The sequence below is a fragment of the Oncorhynchus mykiss genome, chromosome 5 (assembly GCF_013265735.2).
Source record: "Oncorhynchus mykiss isolate Arlee chromosome 5, USDA_OmykA_1.1, whole genome shotgun sequence".
NCBI classification, from domain to species: Eukaryota; Metazoa; Chordata; class Actinopteri; order Salmoniformes; family Salmonidae; genus Oncorhynchus; species Oncorhynchus mykiss.
The window spans coordinates 34399796-34424714 of NC_048569.1; the positions used below are offsets into that span (position 1 = coordinate 34399796).

At 43.7% G+C, this 24919-nt stretch overlaps 2 protein-coding genes across 8 annotated transcripts in view; both read right to left on the minus strand.

The window, feature by feature from the left end:
• Positions 1–11735, minus strand: part of igsf9a (immunoglobulin superfamily, member 9a) — a 30501-nt gene extending 18766 nt beyond the window's left edge. For 2 of the 4 annotated variants that reach the window (XM_036977336.1, XM_036977333.1), the window contains exons 1-9: positions 11251–11689; positions 6868–6962; positions 6522–6716; positions 2804–2950; positions 2067–2215; positions 1831–1948; positions 793–934; positions 480–625; positions 221–363 (exon numbers count right to left, since the gene is read on the minus strand). In XM_036977336.1, coding sequence (XP_036833231.1) covers positions 221–363; positions 480–625; positions 793–934; positions 1831–1948; positions 2067–2215; positions 2804–2950; positions 6522–6716; positions 6868–6928 — 1101 coding nt within the window. In that variant the 5' untranslated portion in view covers positions 6929–6962; positions 11251–11689. Of the gene's footprint in view, positions 1–220; positions 364–479; positions 626–792; positions 935–1830; positions 1949–2066; positions 2216–2803; positions 2951–6521; positions 6717–6867; positions 6963–11250 lie in introns of all 4 variants that reach the window. The other 2 variants (XM_036977335.1, XM_036977334.1) reach the window with 2 other exon arrangements.
• A 1867-nt stretch (positions 11736–13602) lies between these two features.
• tmem230a (transmembrane protein 230a) lies at positions 13603–22045 on the minus strand. 4 transcript variants are annotated; one of them, XM_021602550.2, is made up of 4 exons: positions 21840–22045; positions 16884–16998; positions 16594–16716; positions 13603–14080 (listed from the first exon to the last, which is right to left on the minus strand). In XM_021602550.2, the coding sequence occupies exons 2-4, from the start codon at positions 16983–16985 to the stop codon at positions 13940–13942; spliced, it is 366 nt and encodes a 121-aa protein (XP_021458225.1). In that variant the 5' UTR covers positions 16986–16998; positions 21840–22045; the 3' UTR covers positions 13603–13939. The 4 variants fall into 4 exon arrangements, with proteins under 4 accessions (XP_021458225.1, XP_021458224.1, XP_021458223.1 ...); XM_021602549.2 differs by having other exon boundaries at positions 21833–22029; XM_021602548.2 differs by lacking the exon at positions 21840–22045 and adding an exon at positions 21405–21782.
• Between the last annotated feature and the right edge of the window lie 2874 nt (positions 22046–24919).

Below are 24919 nucleotides of genomic sequence, written 5' to 3' on the forward strand. Positions count from 1 at the left end.
ATCAATTTTAGAATAAGGCTTTAACGTAATAAAATGTGGAGAAAAAAATCAAGGGGTCTGAATACTTTCAGAATGCACTGTATAAACCTCTGTTAAATGGAAACATATTCTCTGTTGAGCAGTAGGCATACAGGGCATATTGATTCCTTATGGAAATGGTCAAATCAGCAGCATTAGACAATTAATGGCTATCCCTAATGAGGGGATATATAATCTCCACCATGGCCAGATCCAGTGGCTGTCCATCCTTGGTCCAGTCGACGCGGAGCAGGGGTGGCTGAGCTCTCACGGGGCAGGAGACCAGACCTCCCAGGCCTGTGGGGAGATATGTCTGCGGTGGCATCAGGAGAGCCTGGGCAGGGTCTGAAAGGGAGAGAGGAAACAACCTGAAGGTTGGAAGGGATTTATGGACAGGTAGGATGTGTCATTATGTGGGGACTGAAGATTGGAGAGGAACGCATCAACAAATGGACACTTACGTGTCACAGTGAGATTGGCAGATGCAGTAGGCGGAGTCAACAGTCCGTTGGTGGGCATGCAGGTATAGTTCCCAGAATCGCCTGGGGTAATGCGGGTGATGAGGAGGGTGCCGTCCACCATGATCTTCACACGGGACTTCAGAGCCCTAACAACAACAAAAAAAGAAAACATAAAACCCATTCAGACACAGAACCCGCAAAGGACATTCAAATGGAGCAAACGCCTCATTAGAAACATTACAACATTCGCAAAATCCCATGTAAATATACAAATCCAATATAAAGACACCGGGTCAAAATGTACCAAACTCACTCTATGTGGTAGACATTCTCTCCCTCTCTCTGCCACACATAGGTCATGTTGGGAGGATCAGCCAAAGCCTGGCACTGCAGCTGGGCATCCTGGGTCATGTTGAGGGAGGTGTCCTTCGGGGGGATAACAATGACTGGAGGACCTGTTTGAGATGGAAAGAAATCCCTGATCTTTTCTATGATAAAAGTCAGCAGGACATGGCAGATTAGCAAGATATCTAAACTCCAATCAGTTATCTGGTGAGAGCAACACTGCACAGCATGACAGTGACATTCATGTTGGGAGATTATGGCTGATTGGGATAAATACTTAGAGGATTTGTTTGAAGGCCTGTTTTATAGGCTTACATAAGGATTTGAAAAAGTGACTACAGCCAGAAATCAAAGCCTTATTATAATCCTAACAGGTGTCACTGCCAAAAACACAACCAAATCTAAAACGGCATATCCTGGTCATATTGACGTCATGCGACATAACATAGTGCGACTTAAAAAATAAATGGAAAATATTTTGTTACATAAGTGAAATTTATGAGGGAAAATATCCACAGTATGGACACACCATATAAACCCTTGGGTTCAACTGTAACTGAACATCACACAACCACCACCAGATGGCGATAACAACTCTCGACACTCAGAGGATAATTAAAGAGCAGCAAAAATAACAATAGCGAGGCTATATACAGGGGGTACCGGTACAGAGTGAATGTGCGGGGGCAGGTAATTGAGGTAATATATACATGGTAGAGTTTATAATATATACATGGTAGAGTTTAAAGTGACTTATGCATAGATAATAACAGAGAGTAGCAGCAGCGTAAAAGAGAGAGAGGGGGGGGGGGGAATGCAAATAGTCTGGGTAGCTATTTGATTAGATGTTCAGTAATCTTATTGCTTGGGGGTAGGAGCTGTTTAGAAGCCTACTAGACAAGGTGTTGGGAGATTCCTATGAATGTTTCTGTTCTTCCAGTATGACCCAGGGGGAAACTGTTGACGGGAATCTCCTGAACAAACAAACAGACAAATAGCGACTGACCTTTGACTTTAAGTTTTGTCACATGAGTCACATTGCCCTCCGCATTGGAGGCGAGACATTCATACTGTCCTCCTGCCTCCCTGTCCACTGCTCTGAGAGACAGCGTCCCACTCAGAAACTGAGAGAGGGGGAGAGAGAGAGCAATGAATTTCCCTGCAGGGACAATAAAGTTTGCATTGAGAGAGAGATAGATTGCAATGTTGGATTGTAGGGGTGATGTTTTTTTGATTCCTCACCTCAACCTTGTCTCCTTCAATGAGAGTACCATCTTTAGCCCAGGTTATGGTGGGTGGTGGGTTACCATGGGCAACGCAGGCCAGAGAGAGAGGATTCCCCACTAGAGCCTCCATGACAGGGGGAGGGGTCTTGCTGAAAATAGGAGGAGCTACAGAACAACAACAAAGACAGTCAACACAACATCCTCTATCCCTTTTCCACAGAGACAGTTAAACAGTTTGTAAAGGTGAAGATCTCACAAAAACAAAGCAGAATCAGCAGGTTTACCATAGTTTAAAGTCATATTGGCTGAAGGCGCTTGACCTGGGGTAAGCAAACATCCCTTAGAGGCCAGTCACTTACTGTACAGCTCACCATGAGTAAAGCATGTGTTTGTTTAGGAGACAGAAAGAGATGTTCTGCCTGGCCGTGTGCTCCAGGCCCTCCTGCCAAGGCATCTTAACCTTATTAGACAATGAGCCTGAGACATGACCCTGCCGTTGCCCGGGCCATGTGCCTGGCTAATCTGTCCTAATGCCTCGGCGCCTCTCCTGCTCCTCTCTCACCCCACCAAAAGTCTTCCTAGTAGGAACGTGTCCTACATGGGTGCGTTTGTCTGAGCAGTCGTGTTTTGTTGAAAGAGGTCACAGAGAGACAGAGGGAGTGTGTGTATATGATATGATAGGGTACGATGAGGATAGTAGGACTGTATGGCCTTAAAATAAAGCCCCTCCCCATCACAAGCCCCTCCTCTCACCGGTGACAGACAGCAGGGTCCAGGTGCCATTGCGGGTCTCATCTGTGGTTTTGTCCAGCAGGAGGATGCGACACTCGTACAGGCCCTGGTCCTCTATGAGGAGCCCCTTCACCCTCAAGACAGTATTCCTCACCAGAGACACACGGCCTGGAGACACAGGGGAGGACACAGGAGTGAGAGGGCACGAGACAGGGTCAGAACCAATCAAACCATTGGAAATAATGAGGAATTTCAGGGAGGTTCAATACAAAGAATGTGTTTTACAACTGATAGGAGTGTTCTATGATACTTCAATTGCCTACAGATAAAGCCTTCACTTCCAAACATACACGCACACACACGCACTGGGATCGTCATCGAGAGCTTTGAAATGTTATCTCCTGGTTGCCAGGTGACTGCACCCTGTGGCAATGGTGTTTGCTGACTCACCCCTCCCTCCTTCCCTGTGGCGTCTCTCTCATCTCCCTCACTCCATTTCTCTTAAGTTGTCATTTCTTTTGCTATTCAATTAAGCCATATTTGTAACTAAATGACTGAAACAGTGCAGTTTAGCAGCGTGATAAGCCTGGACTTCACAGACAGGGAAGCACTGAGGAGAATATCCAGACACATACAGCTGCTGCATAAACATACAAGACATTACAAGAACGCGAGCCTGCCTCACACTGTAGCGCTAATGTGTTTGTGACATTGAGTCATTGAGGTGTGTTGAGCTAATCATTAACGCCAGTCCATGTCTCCAGTGACAGGGAGGGACCGTTTCTATGCCCACAGTGGGGATCAGGAAGCTACTGCAGTTAAAGGGGTGGTGGCTGTGATAACAGATGAGGAACCGACTATGACATCACATGCTGTTTACTTTTTCCAAATGGAATGGGGGCTAAATCCACATGTGTCACGGTCAGAGCAACATACCCATTCTCACACACACACGCACGCACACACCAACTAGGGATTGGATCACCTACCGCTGTTGTGATTTGAAAAGGTTCACATGAAAAAAGTGCATCTCTAGATTTGAATAATATGTAAATTAAGAAAGCAAGAGGAGAGAGAGAAAGCAAAAGGAGAGATAGAGACAGGGAGAGACACACACGTATGCACTAACACAGGCACGATATTGCATATGCAAACAAATCAACTCTGTAATGAGTTTAGTGGGGCTTAGTGTGGGGTTTCAGTGAAGGCATTGTTGATTTAAATACAATCACAAGACTGGCCCAGTGAGCCTTCTCTTTGGCAGCCATTCTCCCACATCATGGCATTCTCTGCAACCACCAAATGTCACTCCCCTCCACCACTCCTCTAGCCTCGTATATACCAGACTTATTAATGCTGCAGCGAACCATTCACGTAAGCTCGAGGGATCAAGCCTCTCGCGAGGCTACCACTCCTCCCCCTCTTTCTCTCGTTCTCCACTTGCCGGTCCCTCCTCTCCTTTGGCACTCTAATGATCCAAAAAGTATTTATGTTGACCGCCATGTCAGTCTCTGTCTGTTTAATCCAGGACAACACTCTCTCCCACACCCATTATTACAGATACAAGTGTGGGACATCAGAGTCCGATGTCACTAATAATAATAATGCTTCCATTGGATGTCCAGTCCTGCAACTCAAAGAATTGGACCACACCCCATTGCTCTGAATGCATCACTAGACAAAGCCCAGCTAGGTTTGATCCTTCAATGGCCTCAGCTCTCAGGTGACAGTCCAACGGGAAAGCATCTACACTAGCAGCACAGACACATGACAATGACTCAGCTCAAATAATGCACTTATTTCAATACACTACAACCCAATAAAATGTTATGTTTTAATTTGTAGATGAATGGCAACAATCAAACAGATTAGATCAGGATCACTGAATTATGCTAAACCTGCACACAGGCTGCCTTCAATCTACTATAAACAGCTTTGCATTTGTGTAAATATCTGAATATGTTTTGTTGCCGATGGGACTTTCCAAGTGCCCACGGATATGAAATTCAGAATCTATGGTCCCTATCCCTTCCTTGAGACATGTCGTCACCCTTGGGCAAAGGTTTCCCAGGCGCTGGTATTCTAGTTTCGGTCAGAGAAGAAAGCAGATAGAGTTACCTCCTGAAACCCTTCAGTTCCTAATGTCTGCATGTTGTTTTCCTGTTAAGAGACGCTGTGATCATTTGACATTTGAATCATCACAGTTTGGCTACCAACTCAGAGACTAGGAAACTGCTATGGTGCCGTATGCATGCCTTAATGAAATATTAGTCATTCAATATAAGTCAGTAGCCTAATAATCGTAATATGATCCAGAGCTGGTCCGTAGATGTTGGAAAATATACAGGCCAGTACAGTGGGGATATTCTTTATGTATTTATGATTTGCTTTGTAGACACTCTGGTAGTAATGTAGAGTACAGGATATCATTATGTTACACAGCATTTATACAGCTGTATTTCACAAAGCATTGACTATTCTCTCTCCCGGGGTCTGAATCAGCATTTCTGTGTGTACAGAACTAACAACCTGCTCACTTCTCCAGATCACTTCTCTCTCTCTCTACACAGCACTCTCCCTCTCCTCTGCTCTATATACACAACAAACACTGAAAAGACCCATTCAGCTCTTCCTCCTCCGTAATAGAGGGGAGAGGGCTGACCTATCCAGAGGACATTAGTCAGACTTTCTCCTCTTTAGGTTTCTTCCTAGGTTCCTGCCTTTATAGGGAATCTTTCCTAGCCACTTTCCTCTACATCTGCATTGCTTGCTGTTTGGGGTTTTAGGCTGGGTTTCTGTATAGCTCTTTGTGACATCTGCTGATGAAAAAAGGGCTTTATATATTCATTTGAGTGATTGACTTTCTTGCTTTTTCTTTGGCAAGAGCAGCACTAAAGATTGAGGCATCCGTTATCTCTCATCACCAAGTCATATTACTCTGAATGGCTTTATAGCAAGTCTGCTCTACAGCAGTGTCAATGAGGCATGTATGGTTATCGTATTTCCCTGTCTGGTTGGCATGGGTGTGTCATCTGGCTCTCTAACATTCTAATACGAATTGGCTGAACAGGTGTATAGTGTGATTCCTGAGCCCTAGCCAATACACACATATGAATGCACTGCACCCGTGCACAAATTCCAATGATCAGAGACAGCTCTAATCTCACACCCGTTGGAAGACAGATCTTCCTCTAGTTAGGTTCGTCCTAAAACACACAGACATGCTCTCCCTCTGTCCACGTCAATCCCTTTGTCTGAGACTTTAAAGGACAGAAGCCGTCACAAAAGGTATTTCTGCTCTATTGAAGATCTCTTTCCCCCATAGACTGCCTTTTGTTCTCTGACCCTGGGCGGAATGGGGACAATAGACCATGATGCAATCTGAGAGGACCAACGAACACAAAGCCCCCAGCTCACACAGACCATTGGGGTGCGGTGCAGTTAGCAGGACTGAAGCTGACAAAGGGAGGAGTTACTGTTGTTTTTTGAGTGAAGATAGCTGTTAAGGAAGGATATAGGTAGGATGAAGTCTGGGTGGACTTTTACTGTAGGAAAGGGGGCTTGACAGTGTTAATGGACAAGGCTTCTGGAAAAAACTGTTTGGGGTCTGGAAACCTCAGCCTTGGGCAACAGATGATACCAAAGCGCTGAGACGGATCTGACAGGGGGCTGAAATGAAACACTCTCACTGTAAGATTAGATCCCAGTCGAGCCTCTGATGGGCTGAATATGGACTTACCCTCATAGTTGGGATGCACCCGAGGAGCATACACTCCAAACTTCATCAGGACTGGGATGTCGAATCCCTGGCGCACCCATTCCACCACGTGCAGGGGCACAGACGCACCCGCGTAAGGGAGTGGCAGTCTACACGCCATCTCCACCACACCCCCTACCTTGGCACGCACCACTGGCTTCTGACCGTGAGTGACCCCTATGAGGGTCAACAACAAAAAATACATTATACGCATTATAATCCTGCTGAGGGAAATGGCTGAATGTAGGGACAGGTATGGATGTGGCTGTGGAGAGAGCGAATGACAGAGAGTTCATTACAGAGGGAAAGCATTAAGTACTCTACTCACACAGAAGGCACAGTGCCGTCACCATGGTAACATCCAGAAAATAGTCTCTTTTTGGTCCCATAGCTGCCAGTCAAACAGCCTCCAGCATACTTGATCTGTTGACAAAAATACACACTTGTCACACATTGCATCTTGCAAACAAAACAGACACCTGTCACCTCTCTCCAAACTAGCGGGCAAGAGAGAACTGACAGTTGTGTCTAGCTTATAGACATATGGAAGATGTGTTTAGATTTCTTCAAGTACCTTTCTCAAGATTGGAATTCACCCCATATCATTTCACAAACGGATATCCAACAGACAACCCTGCCAAAACCCTCCCAGCCCTACATGGTTCTCATAACTTCAATGCTCATTAAATGTCACATAAATCTACAGAGTCCGTTTTGCAGAGCACCTGACCAGCTCCAGTAAGAATCAGTGTGGTTTTCTCAGAGTGCTTAGTGAACTTGTTGGCTGTCAGCAGTCAAGGACAGAAATAATCTGGGCTGCCTCAGACATACAGCAGCCAGTAGCACTGTACTGCATGTGGTGCATCCGTCATTGGTGGCATAAAGCTGGCAGTAGGCTCCTTCAAGCAGGTCAAAGACGATACTGTGCTTGTTTTTATGATCCACCATAAATCCATGATGAAGGTCTCCAGTCAGGGGGGAAGTCAGAGCCTCTGCTATTATAACCTACAGTAACCCTACAGCAAGGGTCTGCAACAGGCGGCCTGTGGGCCAAAACCGGACAGCAAACCATTTTTTGGGGGCCCACCAGTTTTTGGTCAAATCACCTGGAATTCAGCAAAGAAATTGTTTAATTTGTTCCCAAGTATCCCCTCTAATAAAGAAAGATGAATCTATGATTGTGTCTCAATATGATCAAGGTATGAAGTTATTGTTATTTTCAAATACAATCTATTTTTGGGCTTAGTTGTGGTCAATTTGCAGTGTATAAATTATTAAAATGATGTTCTGCCCCGACGACCATCCACTCTGAAAAATATTGGCCCACGGCTGTATCTAGATGCCTACAGTATGCCTCCATAAAGCTAGAGATGCATGGATTGTTTTGCTGGAGTCCTTGACCACATAAGACGTGTGTGGCGTGCTCGTGTGAGGGAGCGATTTAACGGGCTAATACTCCACTCAACACTCCATCCCCAGCACACTTTACCACACACCACTAATGCCAGCTTATTACGCTAAGTTAATTAGAGCCACTGCAGACCGCAAGAGCAAAGGCTATTCTTAGAGGGAGCAGCGGCACTCACCAAATCCCACGGACACGTGTCATCCTACGCATACACCCACAAACCAACAAGTCCACCAAAGAGAGCTTGCAATCAAGCTCAAGAGGATTTCATAGCAATTCAAAATGCATTTTAACTTCAATAAAAAATATTGAATGCATTGAAATGTAAAAAGTATCAATAGTAAATAGTGCATAAGTACAGTTGAATATGTATAGAAAGCCATTTTCTATGGGGCTTCACTGTCGGTATTAGAGAGGGAGAGCAAAAGGTCAACAGTGACCGCTCCCTGAATGACCAACTGAATACGTGCAGCAAGACTCACCCTGTTAACACAATTTCATATAGGTCATAGGCTACGTATAAATTGACACTCACCATAAAACTTTATAGGACTCTCTTGCACAAGATGACAAACGCAATTAAATAAGATTGTCTTGTAAATTGAGTATCATGAGGAAGTCTCTAGTACTACAGTAATAACCAATTTGAGTGTGCTTGTCTGTTGTCACTCTATTTCAATTGCATTACTAAGCAAGCTGCCTCTTCTTTTTCTCCCAAACAGAGAGAGGATGAAAGGTTTGACTGGTTAGGAAGAAGGGCTTGGTGTGTACACACATGGCTGACTGTGTTTCTGTGGATAAGCAGCAAACCTACTGTCCTAGCATTTGGCTCACAATGAACAAGGACTAATACCCAAGAGACCCTACTCCAAGAAACCCTACTCCCAGTGCTTTTTAAATGCCCGTCTCACTCCAGCATGGAGGTCAGGTAGATAGAATAATCTGTTCTGGAGGCCAGCCACACAGAAGAGACAACTAAGCATTCATAAAGAGACCGATGACATAATTCATCTGTGCTGTAGGTCTGTCTCATTCTAAGATGTCCTAATCTGAATCCTAATCTAAATGCAAAGTAAGCCCTGAGTGTACAATCGGACTGTGACAATGGAGGTGATTTGGGTGGTGCAATAGCCATACATAGTGAATGTACAGTTTTACGACCATGATTTGTTAAAGCAAGCAAAGATTGCTTCTCTCTTCAAAGGAACATCACTGCAATAAAGCAATAAAAGAGGGTGAGGAAAAACAGAGCCAGAGCAATAGTCAATACTGGGATAGTCGACAGAGAGAGAGAGAGAGACAGAGAGAGGGAGAGAGACAGAGAGACAGAGAGAGACAGAGACAGAGCAATAGTCAATACTGGGATAGTCGAAAGAGAGACAGAGAGAGAGAGACAGAGAGAGAGAAAGACAGAGAGAGCAATAGTCAATACTGGGATAGTCGAGAGAGAGAGAGAGAGACAGAGAGAGAGACAGAGAGACAGACAGAGAGAGAGAGGAGATTGTACGTAGTTGTAGACTAGTGAAAGGTCTGAAAACATTGGGAAAAAGGTGTTGTTTATCCGTTTGGTTAAGTGTTAGGCCTAATCAATAAAGGAGTTTACTCATTATTGAACCATAACTAAGAGAATGAGACAGAGTGAGAAACAGAGCTGTGAAGCTTCTTTAACCGTGGCAACCTAGGCCTGGGCAATTCCCTGAGTACACTTCCTGCCTCCAATAAGCAGCGTCGCCTTACAAACACACTGATGACGTTAACACAACGCTCCTGCAATGTTTGTAGAGCAAAAACAACAGCCCTAGTCAACGGGCAATGCCTATCTTTGATTTATCAGCATATAGGAAAGCAGGGAGGGCAGTGAGAATGTTACTGGTGAAATACTATGTGTATTACTACATTTAATCAGGGAAATGGGCAGCGATTGATTTGTAGCCACTAGAGAATACTTACCCATTCACCTAGCTCTATAACCCGGCCATAACCCTGCCTGGACTGGCTAGAGAGGAAGCTCTGGATGCTGTTAAAATAGATGCTTTGGCCAGATGTGCATTTAAGAGGGAAGGATTCCAACTCATCCTTTGGCACTATGGGTGCGAGAGAGATTCTCACTCTTATTCTATTCATGTGAAACGGAAGAGACGGGTTAGGCCTATCACGTGGGTTTTGGGGGTGAGGCATTGGCCGCAATATTAAGAGAGGCCACAAAGATCCCACACCTCTGAGTGATGCCGTGATTGAAAGTATTTTTAGAAGCTCTGTGAATGTGTGTGTGTTTGTTGCAGAGATGTAGAAATGTTCTACAAGCAAAATAATAGATTTGAAAGGTGTCTTTGATGATCACACAGAGGTGACTGGATAAGCAGGTGTATTACACACCTGTTAATGCAGGTTGATCCTGCCAGCCGTGGTTTGAGGACTGAGGTAATGAGGACTGGTTGTTCCTAGTCATAACAAAGCACTCAGAACCCCACAGGTGAGATATTGTGCTCTATTCAGAACAAATTAGGCTTCTCATTCTCTAAGCCTCAAGGTATAAGGGCATCTTCTGAGTAATAGCAAAATAAAAGGGACGGTTTTCCCTGAACCTAGAAATCATCAGGGAAATGATTACATTCTGTTTGGAGGAGAGTTACCAGTAGATCTCTTGCCAGTGGGCTGGAATCGCATCATGACTGATGCAGTTCACACTTATAGCCTATTTTTTTTTACCCCTTTTCACTCAATAGTGATAACAATCTCAATTTAAAAGCATCAAATGGTATATGCTTGGAGTATGTGGTTTAAATCTACAGTAAACTAACATAACCCCCACAACCCAAATTCACAGCAATGCTAGCACATGTTTTACAATAGCCTATTATACAATTACTTTTATTGTGTGTCCTAAATTACTAAGGCAAGAGTAAAGTCACCTCACACCACGTGACTCCAGTGATTCAGGAGGACTTTAAACCTGAGCATAAATAATAAATATGAGGCTGGCATGGTAGTCAACTGCAAACACTGGCTCAGAGTACAATGAACCCAGTGATCTCTTAAACAAGTATCCCAGTTCCCTGTTTGTCATGTCTGCGACATCAGAGCAGGTACAAGTGTCGAGGTTAGTCTAAAATAAAGACGCTCAAAAAGAACTGGCTTGTAAAATAACTTTTGAGATAGGTCAAGACTCACATTTAAGTCCTTGAACAGGTTAAATCCTACAAGGTTCTAGTAATAAATATTTAAAAAGCCATACAGAAGAGATAAAAAAAATGTATCTTGAAGTTGTCGGGGAACAAATTGAGTTAGCAAAATACAATTTACCTGTTTTACACTAATGCAAATAAAGGCAGGTTGTATTTCCATTTAGTGCGTCAGTCTGAAGTATTCTTTCAGTAATTCCTCTAGTCCTCAGTGCAAAAGTTACAGGTGTTTCACCGTGTTATTCTCAGGTGGCAAATATGTTGTTTCAAGTTTCAACAGATTTGCTGATCCTTACTGAAATATCGAATAGTATATGCAATTTAAAGCAAATCAATGATGGCGCATTCTGCGCTGAATTCTCAAATACAATTGCTAGACGCGTTGTATATCCATCATATTTCCTCAGTAATATCCAACATGTATACGAAGATTCACGATACTCCCAATGTTAGAAAGTACCCTAAAAAGCAGAAAATAACTTTCCCTGCACCTTTGATGCTCCGTAGCGAAGGTTTCTACTCTCTCACCTCTTCCCTCTTCATTGAGCCGCTTGTTTGACCAATCACCTCCCCCTCCCGCTCTCCCTCACACACGCAGGCAAGCGCTCGCACGCACGTACAATTTTAGAAAAAGGTTTGAACCAATTGTGCTTTTAACTCTCCAGTCTATTTACCTTTTTAGCACGTTTGTGTGTGGTTTAAAATTGTATTTTGTAGGCCTTCTTGTTTTTTTTAAACATTTTATTTAACTAGGCAAGTCAGTTAAGAACACATTCTTATTTACAATGAAGGCCAACCCCGACGACGCTGTGCCCATTGTGCGCTGCCCTATGGGTTTCCCAATTACCACAGGTTGTGATACAGCCTGTTGCTTTCCTGCATGGACTAAAACTAGCTGATCAAATAAACAATTAAAGATTTGTGAAACTAGACTGAATGAAAATGTAAAATAGGCTACACTAGAAGAAGAATTTAATAATATCCACACAAAATGTATGCTTTTTTTTAATGAAAAAGATATTTCCATTGGAAAAACAACTGCAGGCTATTCCAGTTTGTCTGACAGTAATGAAGCCTGGTGCAAATGCATTATACCCCATTACCGATGACTGTAAATAATATTTCCCATTCCATTACAAAGATTTGGCCCAAAAATATTTCAATAGATGATATGGGAATATTTCTTCAAGCTATTATTCCAGAACAGAGGCAGGTCATAAAAAACATGTTTCAATTGAGACCACAAGAGGGGGCACTTCGACAAATCAAATCAAATCAAATTTTATTTGTCACATACACATGGTTAGCAGATGTTAATGCGAGTGTAGCGAAATGCTTGTGCTTCTAGTTCCGACAATGCAGTAATAACAAGTAATCTAACTAACAATTCCAAAACTACTGTCTTGTACACAGTGTAAGGGGATAAAGAATATGTACATAAGGATATATGAATGAGTGATGGTACAGAGCAGCATAGGCAAGATACAGTAGATGGTATCGGGTACAGTATGTACAAATGAGATGAGTATGTAAACAAAGTGGCATAGTATAGTATAAAGTGGCTAGTGATACATGTATTACATAAGGATACCGTCGATGATATAGAGTACAGTATATACGTATGCATATGAGATGAATAATGTAGGGTAAGTAACATTTATATAAGGTAGCATTGTTTAAAGTGGCTAGTGATGTATTTACATCATTTCCCATCAATTCCCATTATTAAAGTGGCTGGAGTTGAGTCAGTGTCAGTGTGTTGGCAGCAGCCACTCAGTGTTAGTGGTGGCTGTTTAACAGTCTGATGGCCTTGAGATAGAAGCTGTTTTTCAGTCTCTCGTTCAATTATAGTATCAGTAAAACCTTGTTATTGCAATGTTCATAGCAAAGACCTACACTGATTGTACAAAACACCTTCCTAATATTGAGTTGCGTGAAGTTGGCTGGATGTCATTTGGGTGGTGGACACGGGAAATTGTTGAGTGAAAAACCCAGAAGCGTTGCAGTTCTTGACACAAACCAGTTACCCTGGCACCTACACCCCACTCAAAGGCACATACATATTTTGTCTTACCCATTCACCCTCTGAATGGCACAAACACAATCCATGCCTCAATTGTCTCAAGGCTTAAGTCATTCTTTAACCTGTCTCCTCCCCTTCATCTACACTGATTGAAGTGGATTTAACAGGTGACATCAATAAATGGATCATAGCTTTCACCTGGTCAGTCTGTCATGAAAAGTTCAGGTGTTTATAATGTTATGTACACTCAGTGTATACGCTTACGAGCTACTTGCAGCTTAAAATCTTGAAAGCAAAAGGACATTCAAACAAGACCAAATGAGGTGCATTAGTGCAATCTAGCAAGACGCTCTATGTATCCTGCAAAAAAGTAACAAGTAGCATGTTGATCAAGAAATGGAAGTATAATTTTTCCTATTTTAATAGAAAAAAAAGAGAAAAATCAGGTATTTGTACAAAGCCATGCCATTGGATAGTTCATTTTATTATTATCATAAATCTGTAACGTAAACTGGATAGTCTCTTTTACAACCAATCACACATCTTTAGAGAGCATTACAAACAGATAGTCATGACAAATATATAACAGGCCTTGCATATCTTAAATACTCTATCAGTAATAAATACTGTTAAGTTTAAAGCCAAAGCCACAGTCGCATTGCACACGTGTGATATGCAATAAAACAAAGAGTAAAGTTAAGCCACTTGGTGATGCTGTTTCTCAGTCTGGGAGATACTCGAGGTAAATGAAACAGTCTCATGCAGCTAACAGGGGCAAAAAGGTGGCTCAGTCGTCAAAGTCTGGAATGTCGTCATAGGAGTATCCGCGGTAACCCTTGGAGGCGTAGTAGGCGATTCGTAAATGGTAGAATCCAGGAAGGAACACAAGGATCCCAATGATGAGGACTGGAACTGTACGGTCCGGGTGCTGAAAAATAATTGCCTATTTAGTTTATGTATCACAATCAGTGCCTGATTAACAAATTAGCCTGTGTTTCAGTATCTTTCACAGAGAGGCCGCGCACACACAGATACAGGCGCTCTATCCATCAAATTACAATTTGGCACATATGGATCATACAACACCACAACCCTGACAAGGCAGGGCTGTAAGAGGAAGTACTACGTAGGCATACTGACCCCCACATGGCCAGTCAACACACATAGCATTTATTCTCCAAGTGATGTCACACTAGAGGGAGTGTGCTAGAAATGGACACTGATGACCACATACAGTACTACATGTTTCATGGCATGCAATGATGTAAATCGGTTTTAATTTAGGGGTTTGTTTTTGATGTTATGTGCACACACTGTTGAGATGAGAACTCTTGAAATATCTGGAATTGAATGGTCACTGATCTACATGGGTGTGGAATGTGAAATGCACAGACACCCAGGAAAGGATTACACGTCAAGCTCAATCAGCCAGGTGCTGGAGGAACCTAGGAGACCTGATACATTGATCCCCTTTAGGATGTTCCTGAAGAGGAAAGCAATGAATAACCTGCCATTGTCATTTACAATTACATTATAGCATTGTACAGTGCATGACTTGGGATGGAATAAGTGCAGGCGCTGTCTTTTTCCATGTCGGTCCATTAGACTATGTCCACCAAAATTCACAAATGACATTATGCTATAGAGACCTCTGATTATTCACTGTTAATGGTTCATACACATTTTATGACTTAACCAAATTTTCATGACTATATCCTACATGAAAAAGTAAGCATTTTGAATGGAAAGCTGCTGTGTGATCCCATGTAGACCTACCACCTCCTGCCGTTTTGCCACTTAGCACCCCACATAGATCTGCACTGTTAGTCACACATTGTCAGCATGTGGTCAACCCTCCATCTGGAGAGCTCCTGGGTGTGCAGGCTTGGCTTTTTAAACATTACAAACAAATACTTAATTCCTTCATTCAACAAATCAGGGATCAAATGGATAAGGTATGCTACTTCAAAACAATGTATCTAACTATACATGTTTATGCACAGCAAGTTATTTGTCAATTAAACTATTCTTAGAATATGTTTTACGTTGTCATAATTACATGGCTACTGTGTAGAGGGGAATCCCAGCTTTTATTTAGGCTCTACAGTGCTGGTGGAAAGGCAACAATGAAATAAATGATTAGTTAGCTATAGTTAACTGCTACAAGTTATGTTTTGAATTGGTGATCTAGTTAGTCTGTCTGTCATTTTATACTTGCTGCTGAAATGTCGCTCTCTGTCTCCACGGGCAATAGCCCACTGGCAGACACGCAGCACCACAGACAGGCACTGAAGGGTCATTCCAATAAGGGCTCCCGAGTGGCGCAGCGGTCTAAGGCACTGCATTGCAGTACTAGAGGCTTCACTACAGACCGGGCTGTATCACAACCAGCCGTGATCAGGAGTCCCATAGGGCAGCGCACAATTGGCCCAGCGTCGTCTAGGTTCGGGGAGGTTTTGGATGGGGTAGGCAGTCATTGTAAATAAGATGTTTTTAACTGACTTGCCCAGTTAAATAAAGGCTATGTCGTTTTTTTTATTGATTGATCATATTTAAGTGTGTTTTCATGAATTACATCAACAATTATAAAATTAATTTCCATGACCTTACAAACCCTCATTTGACAACTTGGAACAGAGCATCATGCCATTCAGGCTGGCACATTTTCAATCTGCGCAATCTCAAACAGCCTACTGTCGCTCACAGATTCAGAATAGCGGCAAATAAACTTGAACAAAGCAGAATCAGGAACTGAATTCCCACTCTTCATTGCTATTCAATGAAGATCCTGCCTTCATTCCACTTTGATCAACCTTTTTTTTGCCTCAGTGTGTGAATCTGGGCCAGCGATAGATTACTTTGTTTCTATAGAGGAGCCGGACAAAGTCATCACATAATACTGTAGTACTGTAGGTGATGTTGCTGCTGATGGTTTCTTTCAAGCCAGGATATCAGCCCGCAAAAAGGGCACCGTTGTTTTAAGAGGTCAAGCTACTGCAATGACGTCATATACACTAAAAGTATGTGGACACCACTTCAAATGAGTGGATTCGGCTAATTCAGCCATACCCTTTCCTGTTTCAGCATGACAAAGCAAGGTCCATACAGAAACAGTTTGTCGATATTGGTGTGGACGAACTTGATTGGCCTGCACAGGAGCCCCGACCTAAACCCCATCGAACACCTTTGGGATGAATTGGAACACCGACTGCGAGCCAGGGCCAATCGCCCAACATCAGTGCCCGACCTCACTAATGCTCTTGTGGCTGAATGGAAGCAAGTCCCCGCAGCAATGTTCCAACATCTAGTGGAAAGCCTTACCTGAAGAACAAAGGGGGGACCAACTCCATATTAATGGCCATGATTTTGTAATGAGATGTTTGACGAGCAGGTGCCCTCGTACTTTTGGCTATGTAGTGTATGTATGTCTGAGCTACTCACCGAAACTTCTATGGATCCTGCAAGGAGAAGCGCACCGATTACAATCAGTAAGGAGCCAATCAGGAAGAGGAACGTAGCCAGGGCAATAGCCTTGTAGGGAACTTTGGGAGGGCTTTTCTTGAACTGTTTGGTATAAAAGGTAAAAAGATAGGATTCATAATAACCAAGACAACCACAGGTTACAATGATATGTGATATGACAGAGATGACTCCAAAAAGGCTCAACTATAGGTGGTTGGGAGGTAAGAGAGATATGCATGTAATGCAACATCCAGTTGTCTGTGTCTCACCTGCAAGTCAATGTAGCCATCCTCATCGCCAGCTAGTCTTGAGTACTTAACTTTGTTACTGGATACCCCACCAGCAGCAACAGTGCTGCGTGCAGGCATCATTACAAGACGGGAGCTGTGTCAGGATGGAGAAGGCGACAACTTGAATGGCATTCAAATAACATGGAAACTCATATAGACCATATAACTTAGTGTCCAGAAAGCGATATATGAATAGCTAGTTATAACTTACATAAGTAGCTATAGCTAGCTAAATACTGTACAGACAGAGTAACTAGCTAGTCGCTACAGGCACACAACTTGGAGGCTAGGCACTGCACAACAGAGGTGTATTCATTACGCCGACTCTGTTGCAAAACGTTTTGCATCAGAAACGGTTTATTACTCCAAACAGAAAACGTTTTGCAATGAAAACGAGTTTATTGGACAAATTCAAGTAGGTCCCTCCCCGTTTCAAATCAAATGTATTTGTCACCTGCTTCGTAAAAAACTGGTGTGGGCAAACAGTGAAATACTTAATTACGTGCTCTTTCCAACAATGCAGAGAGAAATAAAATAAAGAACTAATATGAAAGTAAAACACGTAATAATAAATACACGAGTAACGATAACTTGGCTATTTATGGGTACCATAGGTAAGAGGTATACTGTATATGTACACAACTAGGAATAAAATAACAGTAGCAGCAGCGTATAACGTATGACGAGTAAAAAACATATTTTTTTAAAGGTTGTGCAAAGCATTTACTCTGTTTGCTTCAGTTTGGTACTTAAAACGGTAAACGGTTTCCGTTGCGATACGTAATGATTACAACCGAGGCCCTGGTTTCCCGATAGCGATGGAACTCGCTTACGAGTGTTTTAAAGATGCATCATTCCTACAAAGTCCGAAGATGTAACACCCAACGTTTCCCAAAACACCACGCAAAGAGAACGTTCGCTATAAGTGCGTCGTTGAGGCATGTGTCGATACTGATAGAGTCTAAAGAAATGAAACGCTGCTCTCGGATCAGCTTTCCCCATTTAAAACTTACACTAACATTATAATTATTCCACAATTAAAGTTATCACCTATGGCTGCACATATTGAGGAGGCTATTCTAATTCTTACATTATAATAATGTACTAAATGATGATTTGCCAAATTGTGCACATTAGGCTACACATCATGAATATATTGAGACTAATTACAGACAGTAAGTAGCTAAATATAAAAGCAATTGAGTCAACATTAAATACATTGCAATATGCCTATAGTCTAATGTATTTATATTTTAATGCAGTCATCAGTTTTCATTTGAATCATCTTTTTATACGTCTTCGTTTGTATCAATTGCAAAAGACATTGTCAGCTTTGTATTTGTTGTCAACTTCGTTCTGAAGTTATCGGTGGTCACAGAAAGGCAGAGAAACCATGTGATTTTATGTTTAGCGGAGATCTTCTGTGTATTAAGTAACGCGGGAGGACAAAAATTGAAGGTTACGCATGTAACCACAGTTGTGTGAGCTATATGGATCACTCCAATATATTGATATTTACTCCCGTATACACCGGTGTCACAGCTGGGGTCCACCCCTGTACGTAGACCCCATGGCCGCGACACGTTCTCTACATAATTTTTGAGGCACCGTAGCACTGTAGAGGATTGGAGTGATCCATGGCTACATAAGTAATCTTCGTTATGTTTCACTATATTGGATCACTCCAATATATATTGGTATACCCGTACCAGATTAGTCGGTGCTAGAGGGACCTGGCCAACCAGCGGCAAAGTCCCAGAGTGGGACCGAGCCGCAGGGGCTGTCAATGTATGTGTGTGGGGTCCTGCCACAGTCCCACGAAAGGGAGGCGATGCCCAGGACTGCTGAACCAACCAACTAGTACCGCTGAATCAACCCAAAAGTACCTAGCAAAGGTGCAAGAGGAAGCCCAGCTGGCCACAACACAGATCTCAGTAGAGCCAAGGACGCAGCCACACCTCGTGTTGAATGTGCCACCACAGATCCCAGCACTGGCATGCTAGCCAGTACGCTGTTGTAATCGTGTCCACGATCCAGTGAGAGCCTCTGCTTTGATAGCCCAGCCCCCAGGACTCTCTCACCATAGCAGACAAAGAGCTGGTCTGTTGTTCTCACTTGTCCAGGAGTGAGGAGATCTCCAGCCACAGGGTTTTCAGGGGGTCGTCCACCGTGGTGACACGAAGGCCCCTGAAGGACGGGGGCCGGCACCGGAATTGGAGTTGGTACTCCTCGAGCATTGTGGACAACACCCAGGGGGACTCCACACCCTCATCCCACTTTGCCCTTTGAGACCGAGAGAAGCGGCCGAGGAAAGGCGTGTCAGGGGTCCTGCCTCTCCTCTGGCATCCTGAGCGCCTGCGTCTCCCAGGCATGTCCCTATGGAAATGACGGTTAACACCATCTCACCTGTCACAAAGGTAAGCCATAAGCTCAGCCAAACCAACAAGGCCATGAAGCAGGGGTCTGACGCCCTGGGAAAGCTTATGTTGTGACCCGCTTGGTGGAATAGGAACCCGGTGAGGGATAAATTACCCAGTACAGTACCTCTGCAAAAACCGGGGAAGCCCTGTGTGGGAAAAATGGGCTGTTGCTTCACCGCACGCTGTGCCCCTCCCCGCTTTCGTCCCTTAGCACGAGGCGACTGGGAAGGAGAGGGACCCCACCGTTGTTCGGGTGCAGGTGGGTGGCGACGGTCCGTCTGCCTTGGACCCAGGGCAGCGGGCTGAACCATCTCAGGGTCTGCCGGTCCCTATGAACCTTATCAGTCTGCTCTAGAATGTCATCAGCCCTGGGGTGATGGGGTGAGTGGCAAATGTGCTCTGGAGAGCTGGCAGACGCGATTGGGCCAGCCAGAGATGGCGCCGGGAGGTAACCACCTGCACCGTGGCCCGTCCGTTGGCGCGGGCCAGATCCCTCTGGAGCAGGGAAAGCAGGCAAGACACCTTGATCACGTCCTGGAGGAGCTCCTATGTGCCCTCCTGCAGCCGGGAAAACAGAATCTGCAGGTAGGCCTGCAGCAGCAGTTGGTAAGGAGGCCAAGGGTGCAGAGGGACCCATATGTGGCTTTCAAGTCCGCATCAAAGACTCTGGGGGGTTCCGCCTTCAGTCGCGGGTTCCGCCCTGGCAGAGGCCCAGCAAGGCCTCACAGAACTCAGCAGAGATTGGGACAGTTGGAGTCATCGCCATCCACCAGTTGATGTCCAGTGCAGTGGTTACCCAAGTGAGTAGGATCCTCATAGCCTCGAGCCGCTGGGGGCGCTGAAGCCCCGTTTCCGGCTTCTGATGGCCTGTCAGCCTGGTAGCCCCGCTCATGGTGAACAGTGCCAGCACCGTCCCCCAGGAACAGCCTATTACTGGTTAACAGGGAACAGTTGTCATCGCCATTGAAGCTATCAACCTCCTGACGCAGGAAATGTACCCTCCATTCAATGTGGTCCCGGCCGATTCATGCCCCCGTCCAGGACTGGCAACAGATGGGCTCTACCTGCAGTGGCTCCGGCCATGCTTCCTGGGAGGGGTACTGGGCCCAGTAGAGGGACTAACAGCTCGCTGCCGCACCACTCCTGTTGGATGGACCTCGTCCCCAGCCTGAGACCGGCCGACCCACCCGCGCATGGCCTCCAATTGTGCCAGGTGCAGGCACCACACAAAACAGGCATCCAGTAGGGAGCTCCACCGCTCTCTCTGCGTGGCGGATCCCCAGAGGGGATGGCACCATCACAAAGGGAAGCCATAAACTCAGCCAAAACAACGAAGCAGGGGTCCGACACCCTGGGAGTGCTATGTCATGACCCGCTTGGAGGAATTATAAATTATCCAGTACCTCTGCAAACACAGGGAGAAACAGGCAGACAAAAAAAACAGCAAAACAGGTAATGGATTTGATTTATTCGTTTTATGCCAACTGCAATAATACGTAGCCGGTTTAATATCCAAGCAGTAAAAACAGCACCATATGGAGTTACACCCGTTAAGGAACCCGTTAAGGAACTCCAAAGTTAATGTCTCAATGTAGTGGAAATCCCACCACGACAATCGCACACTGCAAGGGAATGAACAAGTAAAAACCCCGCAGGATAATTAGCAGAGAACCCGCGCAGCATTACATCAATTCACAACACACACATAGAACAAGCCAGTCTGCAAGTTGTGTAAGGTAAATTCAAGTTTGTGGCAGCAAGTTCCACCAATATATTAATGCACACGGCGTCGTAGTGAAACGCTAAAGAAACACAAGCACGACAAAACAACGGCGGAAGATACAGATCAACCGCGTGCAGCGAGTCGAGCACTCATGAGGGGCTGGCCATATGGCCAGCTGCAAACAGCCAGTGAGTATACTTCCACGCTAGATATTACACTGATCAGTGACTTACCATACGAAATTCTGAAAGTTTCTACCTCAAAACATACGGACGTCCGCCGAGAAAATTAAAGAGAACGTGTGTCACGGCCATGGGGTCGGACACAGGTGTACGCTGTAAATCTGTAAATTCTCACCTCGGATGTAACCCAATATAGTGAAACATAACATCTAACGCATTTAGCTGTTCTACGAATGGCCTGAGACAGGCGCTAGATTACGAGCATTTTGTAGTACAATAACGATGGTTTTGTGAAACAGCTCGGAGATTTAACGATGCTTTCGATTAATTTAGCCTTTAAAATGTTTTTGGCAAACTGGGCAGTGTTATTGACAGTTACGTTATCTAGCTACATTCAAAGGGGGGTGTATTCATCACGGAAACCGTTTATCAATTAATAAACAAACTGAAGCAAACAGAGCAAAAACGGTTGTTTCTATTCGACAAAAGTCAGGTAGGCCCCTCCCCGTTTCGTTTGCTTCCGTTTAATAAACGTTTTATAACCGAATCGGCGGTATACACCCCTGATGAGCTGGCATAGTTTGCTAGCTAAATAAACATTACCTCTCACCTGTATTACTGCTGGACGCAAAATAATAAGTGTCATCAACGTAATACTATTTTCCCCAATAAATGCTAATTTCGCGGTAGTGATAGACTTTACAAATAGCTACAGTGTTTTGTTCACTTGTTTTCTATCTACAGAACTTCACCAAGCCCTCTGTCTGCTTCCTTGTTTTCCCGTATTCGTGGCTGCGCGCGCAGGAATTGGTACACCATACAGCCTTCTACGGTTGACCGTCTCGAGCGGCCATATTAGTAAGGGCAGAGTAAATAGACTGGTTGGCATGCTACCCCTGGCTACTCTTTATACAATTAGTGGTATAATAAGCAATATGGCAAACAAAACTGAATGACTCTTGTAATAACTTGGGTGACTAACCCTACATGTTTTTTTCCTAACTCTAATATGTAGTATGTTATATGAATATAACAAAATAAGTATTCACTCACTATCAGCTTGTTAAAATGGTAGCTGTTATGAAAACCTCTACATGCATTGGTGATCTCCAAACCAATTAAATGGTTTGAAATGCTATACAGACACCTTAACTTTCCTGCCTGAGAAATGGAAATAAATCATTTTTTCACCTACAAAAACGTACAACACAGAAAATGACTTACAGTTGTACAGTTGGATAATTAAATGTATGATAAGTAATCATGGCCCCTTATGCTAATTAAAATCGGACCTGGATATTTTGATTGATTAGGAGACAAATCAAATATAATAGCATAAATAGTTATATTTGGTTGTATTACTATATGGTTATGAACCATCTCTGATAATAGCAAACTAAACTAAATCAAATCAAATGTTATTTATCACATGCAGCAAATACAACTGGCTTAGACTATACAGTGAAATGCTTGCTTACAAACCTTTCCAAACGATGCAAAAATAATAATACAAACAGTCCAGGATCCAGTTGCAGAGGGAGGGGTTCAGTCCCAGGCTCCTAGCTTTGCCTGATGCTATAGTACAGTAGATCAATTCAATAACATTAGCAGTCAGCTCACATGTAGAGACGCAAGAAGCCATATGAGTGGCTACTAATCTACAAGTCCACTCTAATGAGGTGCAGAATTCAATTAGAATCGACACAATTTCTTTGAAACACTAACATGGCTATTGTAGTTAAAAGAAATAAAGAAAAAAGCAATGCCATTCAGTTGATGGATTAATGTGTGTTTGTCTTGCTAGTTCATATAATTTACTCCCTTTATAATATTATTGTTTTTCTGGTGGAATCAGTTTTAGTCTGTGGTAAGTGTTAGAAGAGGGGTACAATCGATTTCACAGCTAAGCTATTAGATGCCGTCATGTTGTTGTCCTGCATAGTGTGTGGGTGTACCGTAAGGCTGGTTCAGTACTAAGCTGGCTGCATGGAATGATGGTTGATTTAATTTTTTTTTCTCATGTTGATGTGTGTTGCAGACCATGGTTATTATAGTATTGTGTTTATATATTTGTTTTTTATTTGAAATTCAGTTTAGTTTGTTAGTTTTCAGATAAACTTGACTTGTTTTTATGTACTTCAATTTTATAACAACATTTATATATCGGTTTAGTTTTAGTTTCAGTTTTATTGTTAGGGACAGAAAGTAGCCTATGCGTGGGAGGCTAGGAGCCATGTACAATGCATTCGGAAAGTTGTCAAACCCCTTCATTTAATTGATTAGACATGATTTGGAAAGGCACACACATAAGGTCCCAAAGCTGACAGTGCATTTCAGCGCAAAAACCAAGCCTTAGGAATTGTCCGTAGAGCTCCGAGACAGGATTGTGTCAAGGCACAGATCTGGGGAAGGGTACCAAACATTTTCTGCAGCATTGGTCCCCAAGAACACAGGGGCCTCCATTATTCTTAAATGGAAGAAGTTTGGAACCACCAAGACTCTTCCTACAGCTGGCTGCCCAGCCAAACTGAGCAATCGGTTGAGAAGGGTCATGGTCAGGGAGATGACAAAGAAACTGATGGTCACTCAGACCGAGCTCCAGAGTTCCTCTGTGGAGATGGGAGAACCTTCCTGGAGGACAACCGTCTTTGAGGCACTCCAACAATCAGGCTTTTATGGTAGAGTGGCCAGACGGATGCCACTCTTAAGTAAAAGGCACATTTTTTTTTTTTTTTTTTTTACAGGGCATTATGTGTAGATTTGATGAGGAAAAAATAATATTACATCAATTTTACAATAAGGCTGTAACGTAATAAAATGTGGAAAAAGTCAATGGATCTGAATACTGTCTGAATGCACTGTATATGTTGTATAGTTTTTGGAGAATTCACTTCTTGCCACTGTGGGGCAGTAATGCATATGGTGATGGGTCAGGTAATAGGTTAGGTTAAGTTTAAAGGTAGACTCCGCAAGATGATGTAGATGCGCAAACAACCAGGAGAGTTGAAGTGCGAGGCTAAACTTCTCAGCTGTTTTGGTCCCGTAGCTACTACGTTGTGGGAGTGTGAAGTGCACATGCACAGATACTCTGTGTCACTGTGTGAGAGCAAAGTCTTGCATTGCGCTCCTCTCAAAAATGATGAGATCAACGGTCATGATGTTTTGACTGCAGTCGACTGCAAGTTTTTGCAGTTGGCCTTTACCAAATTCATCCTGCAGCCATCACCTGTATTGTAGGGTGCTCTATTGTCAACCAATCATTAGGGTGTTTTTGTTTGACCCATGTGAACGTGACCAAAGAAACAGAAACCCATTTGTATACAGTTGTCCTGACGTTGCCCTCTTTGGGTATAGCAAGCCCCACCCCCCACACCCTGCCTCCCCCTGCCTCCTTCAACTAGGCTGATGTGGTCAGAGAGAGGTCTTAAATTCCTGAGGAGAAGACCCTGCCACATGGCCACACAATATAAGAGGCAGAGTACATTTTCCTAGGGAACAAAGGAATTTCTTCCACCTCACAGAACTTGAGGTACGAACAAATTTCATGTTCCGGAGAAAGTACAAAAGATCGGTGAAGAATCCAGCTACGAACTGGTCCGTTTGTTACAACTTGGGGAAGCTCATGGGAGACGTGTGGCCACATTATCATAACGCTGTTTATATAATAGCCTCAGATATGAGGTTTACGCC